This window comes from Podarcis melisellensis (genome assembly GCF_964234715.1).
Source record: "Podarcis melisellensis genome assembly, chromosome: 9".
Classification (NCBI taxonomy): Eukaryota; Metazoa; Chordata; class Lepidosauria; order Squamata; family Lacertidae; genus Podarcis; species Podarcis melisellensis.
Genome location: NC_138541.1, coordinates 73,455,063 through 73,466,334, shown reverse-complemented (window position 1 = coordinate 73,466,334; position 11,272 = coordinate 73,455,063). Strand labels below are relative to the sequence as shown.

The 11,272-nt window shown below is 51.0% G+C and overlaps 1 protein-coding gene across 3 annotated transcripts in view; it reads right to left on the bottom strand.

The window, feature by feature from the left end:
- The window catches only part of LOC309377959 (synaptotagmin-5-like), a 175,933-nt gene that overhangs the window by 155,608 nt on the left and 9,053 nt on the right, over positions 1–11,272 (bottom strand). The window contains exons 2-6 of one of the 3 annotated variants that reach the window (XM_081925691.1): positions 8,169–9,016; positions 6,766–6,931; positions 5,539–5,705; positions 1,929–3,045; positions 1,499–1,750 (exon numbers count right to left, since the gene is read on the bottom strand). In XM_081925691.1, coding sequence (XP_081781817.1) covers positions 2,884–3,045; positions 5,539–5,705; positions 6,766–6,931; positions 8,169–9,016 — 1,343 coding nt within the window. In that variant the 3' untranslated portion in view covers positions 1,499–1,750; positions 1,929–2,883. Of the gene's footprint in view, positions 1–1,498; positions 1,751–1,928; positions 3,046–5,538; positions 5,706–6,765; positions 6,932–8,168; positions 9,017–11,272 lie in introns of those variants that run through there. The other 2 variants (XM_081925692.1, XM_081925693.1) reach the window with 2 other exon arrangements.

Genomic DNA, 11,272 nt, shown 5'->3' with positions numbered 1-11,272 from the left:
GGTGGGGAACCTGTGGCCCCCACAATGACATTGCACTCCAAATCTCATTGAGCCTCAGGGCCAATGGGAGCTGGAGCCCAGTGACCCCTGGGGGTCAAAGGTTGCCTTTCCTAAAAAGGACTGAATTAGGAAGGGAAAAAAGAGGCGGGCAACCAGGATGACCAAGGGCGTAGAAACCAAGCTTCATGAGGGATTGAGGATGTTAAGTCTCCTCTTCTCCAGGCTAAACATGAGGTGACATGAGAGCCACCTTCAAATACCTGAAGGGCTGTCACAAGAAGGTGGAGCAAGCTTGTTTTCTGATGTTCCAGAAGGTAGGACGCAAACCAACAGATTCAAATGACAAGAAGAACTTCTTGATGGTAACAGCTGTGCAGCTGCAGCAAACTCCCTAAGGAGGTTGTGGGCTCTTCTTCCTTGGAGGTTTTTAAGCAGAAGTTGGATGGCCATCTGTCAGGGATGCTTCAGTTGCAATTCCTGCATTGCAGAGGGTTGGACTAGATGACCCTTGGGGTACCTTCCAACTCTACAATTCTATGATTCTCAAAGGACCATAACTCAGTGGTAAGGTAAAGGGACCCCTGACCATTAGGTCCAGTCGCAGACGACTCTGGGGTTGCGGCACTCATCTCGCTTTATTGGCGGAGGGAGCTGTGGCCAGCTGTGGTCATGTGGCCAGCATGACTAAGCCGCTTCTGGCGGACCAGAGCAGCACACGGAAACGGCATTTACCTTCCCACCGGAGTGGTACCTATTTATCTACTTGCACTTTGACGTGCTTTCAAACTGCTAGGTTGGCAGGAGCAGGGACCGAGCAATGGGAGCTCACCTTGTCACAGGGATTCAAATCGCCAACCTTCTGACCGGCAAGCCCTAGGCTCTGTGGTTTAGACCACAGTGCCACCCGCGTCCCTCAGTGTAACTCAGTGGTAGAGCCACCTGATTCAGAAGGTTCAGTCTGCAACAGCATCTCCAGGTGAGAGACCCCTGCATGAATCCCTGGAGAGCCATTGCTGCAGGTCGGTTTGTACAATATTGAGCTGGATGCACCAAGGGATCCGACTAAGTACAAGGCAGCTCCTTGCATCCCTCATAGTACAAGAAACTAGAGTTCAAATATATAAAAGGATGTCACATAGAGGAGGGAGAAAGGTTGTTTTCTGCTGCTCCAGAGAAGCGGACACGGAGCAATGGATCCAAACTACAAGAAAGAAGATTCCACCTCAACATTAGGAAGAACTTCCTGACAGTAAGAGCTGTTCGACAGTGGAATTTGCTGCCAAGGAGTGTGGTGGAGTCTCCTTCTTTGGAGGTCTTTAAGCAGAGGCTTGACAACCATATGTCAGGAGTGCTCTGGTGGTGTTTCCTGCTTGGCAGGGGGTTGGACTCAATGGCCCTTATGGTCTCTTCCAACTCTATGATTCTATGATTCCTTGCTCAGTCATAAAGTTTCTGAGGAGATTTTGAGCTGGTAGGTTGCCCTCCAGTCTAACCTACATCACTCAAAATAAGTTTATTGTACTAACTGAAGGCTATGACAATTCCATACAATCATAAACAGTTTCAAATATGACTCAGACATCTGCAAATAAAAGCAGCAAACATATAATGTGAGATATATGATAACAGGGATGCCCCTGTTTCAGTTTAGTGCTCCAAATTCCCCCTCACTTTTTACGGCTATTTTATCCAGATGCTTCTTCTGGATCCCAGTGCAGTGTGGTCCCTCAACAACTCCTGAACCCTCTCACTCAGGAAGAGCATGCAGTGGCGTAGCGTGGGTTGTCAGCACCCGGGGCAAGGCAAGTAATTTGCACCCCCTAACCTGTGGATTTGCGCCCGCTAACCCGTGGATTTGCGCCCCCTAACCCTAACCCCAGATGTTGCGCCCGGTGCGGCTGGCCCCCCCCCCGCGCCCCCCACGCTACGCCACTGAGAGCATGCTATCCTGCACAAACAGGGCTTTGCAAAAAGTGCCTCTTTGGATTTGCATGTAGGGGATAAGTTAACATATAGTATGAGACATCTTCCACGTGGCATTGCCCAACAATACAACCTCGCAGGGTTGTTGAGAGGATACGAAGGGGTGGTGTTGGGGAGATCCGTGTGTGCTGGCCCTGAACCCCCTGGAGGGAAGGGTGAGATAAGGGAATGAAATAAGCATGTTCTGAGAAGGAAGGCAATAAAGGCTGTTAATGGGCAATGCATGCGCTTTATACAGAGAGACTCTCCTTGCAGAGCTCTGTCCATCGCAGCCTCCAGCATAACAACCCTTCTGTTCTGACATTTCTGTTTGCACCCAACTACCCCAGTTCAAGTTTCTCCTCGTTGCAACAGCAGCAGCAGAGCAGTCAGCACCCCACCTGGAGCAGCGCCATGCCTTTGAGCGCCATCCAAATCCAGCTTTGCTGACGCAGTTTTCAGTTCTCTTTCGTTATGGCTGGCAGCCGAAAGTTATGCAGATAATGCAGTGCCCCAGAAGTTGCTGCTGCTGCAGTGGATCTTAGATCTGAGGTCAGCGTGCCTGATGGACGTGGGGAGCATTATAGAGAAAGAAAGCTTGATCCACCTGCTCTTCTGTCCTGGAGAGCTTGCAGTCGACTTTTCAACCCCGGGGTTTCTGAAGGGCTCCAAGCAGCATCACCTCTCTTTGGGCAAAAAGTCCCTGCCTTGGCAGGACTTGGAACTGGCTTGGATTTCTCCAGCTGGACTTCCTGCAGTCCTGCGTACCTTAAAGGTGTTGCAATGCCAAGTTCCCCTCAAACCTTCCCTAGCCTCCCATAGCAGAGGAAGGCCATTTCTCACAGGGTGACATTGCTTTGGCTGCCATCCTTTGCCATGACAGGCAGACGACTCCCCAGCAGGAAGATCTGGACGGGCATCTCAAGGGCAGAGCTGAAAGCCTTCAGACTGAATGGCATGCCAGCGAGCCGATTCCATGTTCCCCCGGCTGCACATCTCCTTCCAGTGGACCTGCCCCATCTCAGGGGCCAGAGGACCGATCAGCACTCGGCCAACAGCGCAGCTGCGGGTGTAGAGGCGAGCCTGGGACAAGATGGAGGGGCGAACAGAGTCAGGAATAGTTGTGGGGGACCTCAGAGCTGCCCTATAGCAGGGCTACCCCGTCCTGAGGCAGCCACCGTGCGAGGTGGAATCCAAGCCCTGCCACCCCCCACCCCCCGATGCAGGACGAGTGAGGAGAACTGACTGGCTTCCAGCAGGGCTCTCTTGCTGGTGGCCCCCCTCGCATGCACCCTCCCGCTGCTGCCAGAGTAGCAAGAACAAAGCGGCAGCGGCCTCCAGGTTCTGGCAAGATCCCCCAGACCCTGTCAGATCCCACCAGAACCTGGAAGCCACCACAGGACTCTGGCAAGCAAGTTGGGCAGGGGGCCATGGCAGCACTTTTCCATTCACCTCAGGGGTTTTTCCTGCCTATAGGAAATCTCAGCCCAAGCTTTTCTACCTACAAACTCCTTCTTGACGAGGTGCACCCTCTTGTGTAAGTTGGCACAACAACAAGCAGGAATCAATGCATTGTTTTGTTTCCTCTTTAGGCAGAAAGGATTCACCAGGTTCTCCTCTTCCTACTCCTCCTCCTTTTATCCCTACAACAACCCTGTGAAGTAGGTTAGGCTGACAGTAAGTGAGCTTCATGGCAGAGTAGAGATTAGAACCCTGCTCTCTCCTACTCTAATACTCTAACCACTGAACCACACTGTCTTTCTAAAACCTCATTTCTCTTTAGCTCAACTCAATGGCTTAAGACATACCTCTTGACCCCAGCTTTTGACACTCGAAGAGCATATTTTTAGGACCCCATCCCATAATATTTGTGACTGTAAATTGTTTGGAACTGTTTTTAACATTGTGTTTCAATGTTGTGACCTGCCCATGGACCTTAGGGTAAAGGGAGGATTTAAAAAATCACAATAATAGATAAATAGAAAATCTATGCATTTGTACAACTGTTCAGCAAGTCCAGAAGTGTGGATCCATCCTTCCTTTTTGGAAGAAATTTAAAGACTATATACAGAAATATTGCAAAATTAATGAATGTTAGAATGATGTCGGATAGAAATTAAGTGGTTTCCAGCTGTAATGCTTTAAGAGAATATGGGGAAAAAAAGATTTAGAAATAGGTTAAAAATTATTAATAAGGATTTGCTGAACTAATAATTTGAATTGGAATACAAAAAAGGGAGGTATGAGGGGGTCTGGGAAATAAGTTAATGGAAAATAAGTAATGGAAACTTTATGTGTTTTTAAATTTTTTGTATTTTTGTATTTTTGTTATTATTTTTGTTCTTTTTACTTTTTGATTTTTATTGTATTATTATTGAAAACCTTAATAAATATTCTTGGGGAAAAAAACCAGAAGTGTGGATCCAGAGTGGGCTGGGCTCAGCACTCAAGATCGTATGTTGCATTTGGGCCCAGGGAATTACCTGTGTGCCTGCACCTTTCAGGCCAACCCAGGCTGCAAGCTGCTCTACCCTTGCTTGCCTCCCCCGCCCCACAATGGGCTAGGACAGGCTTCCTCAACCTCGGCCCTCCTGATGGTTTTTGAGACTACAATTCCCATCATCCCTAACCACTGGTTCTGCTAGCTAGGGCTCATGGGAGTTGTAGGCCAAAAACATCCAGAGGGCCAAGGTTGAGGAAGCCTGGGCTAGGAGAAGCCCTGCTGCAGGAATGCACTGCAGACCTATGCTAGATAAAGGTAAAGGGACCCCTGACCATTAGGTTCAGTCATGGCCAACTCTGGGGTTGCGGCGCTCATCTCGCTTTACTGGCCGGGAGCTGATGTGCAGCTTCCGGGTCATGTGGCCAGCACGACTAAGCTGCTTCTGGCAAACCAGAGCAGCGCACGGAAACACCGTTTACCTTCCCGCCAGAGCAGTACCTATTTATCTCCTTGCACTTTGACGTGCTTTCAAACTGCTAGGTTGGCAGGAGCAGGGACCGAGCAACGGGAGCTCACCCTGTTGCGGGGATTTGAACCGCCGACCTTCTGATCGGCAAGTCCTAGGCTCTGTGGTTTAACCCACAGCACCACCCGCGTCCCTTTGCTAGGGACCTTTGCTAGGGAGCTGCATATAGAATCCTGGCCATAAAAATTGTTCAGAAGAGCCTGCTGGATCAGGCCCATGGCCTGGAACCAGCAAGCAGTATTCAAGAAAGGATTCCCTTCTGGCTAGGAGGCATTCTTGGCCCCGTCCTCTGTTAATGTATCTAAGCCTCTTTTAAAGCCATCTGCGTTGATGGCCAGTGGCTATCCCTGTCTCCTAAGGAAGCGAGTGCCATAGTTTAACTAGGCATTGCGTGAAGGACTTTTATTTTATCCGCCCCAAATCTTCCAGCACTCAGCTTAGTTATGGCCAGAGTGGAGTCAGAGGTTCAATGGAAACCACAGCTCTTTGCATCTGTCTTCACCCTACTAACTAAATGTGGCAACCGTCACCATCTCCATCACTGGTCATCTGGGAGAGATCAATCCCTTTCCCTAACATACTTTGGCTCAAATCTTCCATCCATTACCTGCATGACTGTGAACTCCAGGGACAACTGCTGTTCCTGGATGTCTCCGGCAGGTAAGCTGAAGAGGAACGGGGCATTCCACACGGGGTTGTAGCCCGCTATGGACTTGGTCTCCTTTGTGTCAATGATCTTTCCGTCGTGGCAGAGGTGGATCAGAACGTAGTGGTCTAGAAAGAGGAAAAGCAGAGGGCAAGGGATGGGAGATGCAGGAATCCTCAAGGCGGACAGGTTTGTGCCTGACGGCTAGAAGAGGCAGAGATGGTGAGCCTTGGAGTCAGTTCCAATTCCACCATTCTATGAAAGAAGGGGAACGAGAGAGATTCCTCTTTCCCAACTTTGATAGGTGGATAGGACTGCCCACCACCTGATATAACCTGTCAAAGTTCAAAGAAAATTGCTGATTGGCATTTACAGCCATCGTCTTTGGAGATGTGCTTTCAGTGCCCATCTGTTGATCAGGAGCAGGGCCTGCAAGAGGCTCCCTATAATGGATCATCACCTGATCATCAGTCCCAGGAAGCCCATTGGTAGCCGCTATGGAGGGAGAAAAGCTCCCCTAAGCCAGCATTTCTCACTCTGCAAAGAAAGCAGTTTCAAGCTGTAATTTCCAGAGTGGTTTAACAGTCCTGACCTCTTCCTGGAGAACTCTGGGAAATGTAGTACTGTAAGTACAGAAAAGGAGTCTCCTAACAACTCTCAACACCCTTAACAAACTGCAGTTCCCAGGATTCTTTGGGGGCAGCCATGTGTGTTTAATGTGGTATCCTAATGCTTTAAATGCATAATGCAAATGGGGTCTGAGAGATCCCCATCTTAATTTGCTCACAGATTTTTTAAAAAATGTGTGTGTGTGCATATAGATTAAAATATGCAAATCTTGTGAAAATTTGTGTCCTGAGTCCTGTACCTACATCTGCTAAGGTACTGAGCAATACCTGCACCAGATCCCAGTTTAAACACAGAATCATTGCATGTGGAGATCACAGAGGAAGGCATATACAGGGAAGGGCCATAGCTCAGTGGCAGAACATCTGCTTTGTATGCAGAAGGTGGCAGGTTCAATCCCCGCTGGCACCTCCAGGTATGTCTGGCAGGGACTCCCTGCGTGAACCTTGGAGAGCTGCTGTCAGTCTGAGTAGACAACACTGAGGGAGCGATGGTCTGGCTCAGCAGAAGGCTGCTTCCTATGTTTGTGTTCCTATACATGCGTTGGTACTTGCATCCTACCTGGTGTTCCCAGCATCCGGCTGACGCGTCCCAGGTTCTCTGCTTTGCGGACCAGAACTTTGATGCGATTGGCCAGAGCTTGATACTGGAGCAGGAGGAAAAGCTGCCCCAGGGACCTGGGCTGAGAGAGCCAAGAGGCGGAGCTCATGTCCTGGGAACTGTGGCACTGAAGGGGGAGAGAATGAACACGTCATGGCATAGATACACACACACACACACACACACACACACACAGGAGTTAGCCAGCTCCAGTTTTATATTTCACATGGATTTAAGAACCTAAGAAGAGACTGCTGGATCAGGCCAGTGGATGCCCATCGAGTCCAACATCCTCTTTGCACAGCGGCCAACCAGAAGCCTCAATGGGAAACCAGGAAGCAGGTTTCCAGAACAAGAGCAACTCTCGCCTCCTGTGGTTGTTGCACATGCCACTTTGCACTGCTTACGGCCTCTTTGTTGGGATGCCTGCGTGTCAAAATCACTTGCCTAAGGCTTTAAAATGCTGTTTAGTTATTTCACTTATATAAAACTGCATGAGCCTGCCCTTCAGGGGCCTACATACCCCCCAGGGCAGCAGCCAATAGGAGCTGGAATCCAATAACATCTGGAGGGCCAGTTTCCTAACCCTGCTCCAAAGGGAACACCCACCCACTATGGGCATAGCCGGGGGGGGGGGGAGCTGCCCCTCCCTAAATCAAGTAAATCATTACAAAATACATAACTAACTGAGGTTCTGCCCTCCCCCGGAAATAAATCCTGGCTATGCTCATGACAAACATACAAACAAATAAAACCAGCCCTTACCCATCCGATGCAGGGTTTCTGCCTGGACACTGAGGTCCAGTGCCGAGGGCCTTCTGGCAGTGCCCTCGCTGCAGCCAAGTTACAGGGAACCAGGCAGAGGGGCCTTCTCGGTAGTGGCACCCGCCCTGTGGAACACCCTCCCATATGTCAGAGAGAAAAATAACTACCAAACTTTTAGATGACATCTGAAGGCAGCCCTGTTTAGGGAGGCTTTTAATGTTTAATAGGTTATTGTATTTTAGTGTTTTGTTGGAAGCCGCCCAGAGTGGCTGGGGAAACCCAGCCAGATGGGCGGGGTATAAATAATAAATTTATTATTATTATTTATTATTATTATTATTAAACTGTGCCCCATGGGTGACCAGCGGGATGTGAGCATTTGTGGTTGCAGGTTACCCACCCATCGCTCGGAATATTGGGGACTGGTTCTCAATTGCCTTTCTGTTGCTCCTTTTATTTCTTATATTACAATTTGAATTTTAGGGAACTACCATTGCTGCCCCAAGACCCTCAAGAGGTCCGCAGGCGGAGCGGGAATTGGGGGTCCCCGCCGGGCGGGAGGCGACGACTCCCTGGCCTCTGGGCGACGCGAGCCTCACCTTGGTGAGCGACAGCTCCTGGGCGTGCGCCGAGGGCGAGGCGCCCTGCTCGCCGGCCACCTGGGCGCAGGGGAACAGCACCTCGCCCACGAAGGCGTCCTTCCGACGGGCGAAAGCCCTGGCGTACACAGCGAGGCGCAGCGTCAGGCCCGGCAGCTCTTGGCGGGCGCAGCCGGGGAAGCGGAGCTGCTGGTGGAACTCGGGGTGGAGGCTCCTCCGGCGCCGGGCGGTGCGCTGCGGCTCCGCGGAGCCCGGCAGCAGGCGCGCCTCGACGTAGCAGCTGCGGCTGGCGCCCAGGCCCCCGGGCAAGTGGGCGACGCCGACGACGTTCACCGTGAGCGTGGCCTCCGGAGCAGAGTAGCCGACGGCGAAGTGCAGGCGAGGTCGCGGCTTGGCCTGGGCGGCGGCGGGCAGGAGCCCCGCGACGGGGCGCACGGCGAGGGGGCTGCTGTCACCCGCGGCAATGGTGCTCCGGCGCTGCGGGCCCCGATGGCTCTTGGCCGGCGGCGCGCTCAGCCCGGGCGGGAGGACGAGGCTGGGCAGGGAGGCGCGGCCGCGCAGGAGGGGCGTCGGGGGGCTGCCGTCGGGCGAGGCCGGCGCACGAGCAGCTGCAGCAGGCAGGCTCTCCAGAAGCTGCCCCGCCAGCTGGGCATACTGTTGCTGGATGGGCACCGCCGTCGTCGGAGAGGGCAGAGCGGGGCCCAGATCCACCAGGGGGCGGCCCGACGCCTGCGCCTCGCCGCAATCCGGGCGCCGCGTCCTCCGCCGGTGCCAGCAAATCGCGCAGCCGAGGAGCAGGCAGAAGCAGAGCAGGCTCAGCCCCACGCCCAGGAATACCTGTAAGTGCACTGAGCAGAGGAGAGGAGGAAAATCATAGAATCTAGAATTGAAAGGGACCCCGAGGGTCATCTAGTCCAACCCCCTGCATTGCAAGAATCAGATCTAAGCTGAAGCATCCCTGACAGATAGCCACCGTGATAGGAATTTTATGGTCTTCGATATATGGCAATGTTCATAACCGCACGTACACAGATCAACACAGGAAGACCAACCTGGAACCATTTTGATTCCTAAACTGACCAAATGGTTTCTCTGCAAGGTCAAACTGGAAAAGTCTCCCCATTGTCTCTTTCCTCACAAATCCTGTCTTAAGGACACATTTAAGATATTAATAAGGTGTGAGCCTGTGACCTGGCCCAGGAAATAAGTATTTTACCACTACAATAGAATGGCCAGGCTCCCCAGGAAATCCAATCAAGTAACCTGCCAGACAGGAGATAAACAAGGACAAGAGAAAAACAACATTTAAATTTCTGTGATGTAGGTGGGATGTATCTGAGGGGTGGTCTTAGGTTACACCCCTTCTGTGATGTATGCATGATGTTTCTAGGGGGTGGTCTTGATCTACAGGATGGGAATTTCAAAAGTCTTTATAAGCCCTTGCACAGCATTTTTGTGGGTCCTCCTCTTTTCCTGCATGTAAGGGGAGCACCCTGTTGCAACAGATCAATAAAGATCAAGCTTAGTAGCTGCTTTGCTTCTCAATATTCTCTGGTTGGCCTCTGTTATTTTCTCCTACCAATAGGGAACCTATGTAAGGACTCTATATGGGCTCTTGGGTACCCCATAAGGGAAAAGGGCAGATTTTTATTTACAACACACCCAACCGCTGCTTAAAAACCTCCAAGGAATGAGTGTGCATTCCTTTCCCAGGGAGTCTTACCACCTGAAAGTTACTCTGAATGTTAAGTCCAAATTTTATTTCTGTTTGCAGAAGAGGGTCATATTGTGGGAAAAGCAACTACAGAACCTCAAGGGGGGGCAGGTCCCAGTTTCAGGGGAGGGCTTATCATGGGCCATCTATTTAATTTATTTACTGCATTTATACACCCACCTTTTTCTGCAAGGAGCTCAAGTTGGCTTATCTGGTTCTCGTGGCTTCCTTTAATCCCTGCAGCAACCCTGTGAGGTAGGTTAGGTTGAGAGGCTGAGACAGGGACTCCCAGTGAGCTTCATGGCCGAGTGGAGATTCGAACCCTGGTCTCCCAGGTCCTAGTCTAACACTGTAATCTCTGCAACACCACCGGATCTCCATCTATGTACTCACTTCTCCTCTCACAAGTAGAGATGGCCAAACATGTCCATTTGGGTTTTGCTTTTTTGTTTTCATTTGTGAGTTCTGCTCACATGTCCTCATAAATCTGCAGGTTTTTGAAGTATAACAAAGTCACCTTGGAAATTATTATGCAGTCTGTATGCAGTTTTGCCTAACATGCACATTCCAAATGGAGCCACACCGTAAAGGTAAAGGTAAAGGGCCCCTGACCGTTAAGTCCAGTTGCGGACGACTCTGGGGTTGTGGCGCTCATCTCGCTTTACTGGCCGAGGGAGCTGGCATTTGTCCACAAACAGTTTTTCCGGGTCATGTGGCCAGCATGGCTAAGCCGCTTCTGGCGAACCAGAGCAGCCCATGGAAATGCTGTTTACCTTTCCGCTGGAGTGGTACCTATTTATCTACTTGCACGGGAGCTCACTCTGTCGCAGGGATTCAAACTGCCGACCTTCCGATCGGCAAGCCCTAGGCTCAGTGGTTTAGACCACAGCGCCACCCACATCCCATAGCCGCACCATAGATCTGTATAATGACATTGCACTATCACTACTGGCAGCTTTGGAATGTGTGGATTAGGTAGTACAATATCTCCTTTAAGTGTGAACTGGATTCCTCCCCCATCTCTGCTCACAACAGCTGGAACAGATTGGCAACAACAACTACCACTAAGGCTCAGAAGGGCAAGAGGGGCAGCTCAAAAGGAGAGTAGAGAAGGCAGGGAAGGGACCCCATCCGGACTTCCACTCTCTCCAAAAGAAGCCTGCAGAGCAGCTCTGGCCTGATGACATCAGTTCGACATGTTTGCTCAGGAGCTAAAATAAAGCCAGACTCTCCTCAGACCAGATAAACCCCAGGGAAAGAAAAGCCCTGCTTATCAGGCCTTCAGTTTTGCTGACGCAGGGCTGTTGTGGAGCTAAGAGGCCCTTGCCTAGTCAAACAGCCCTTTGCAAAGCACTCAATCTGTGCTTGGCTTCCAGGTCAGTTGGCAGCT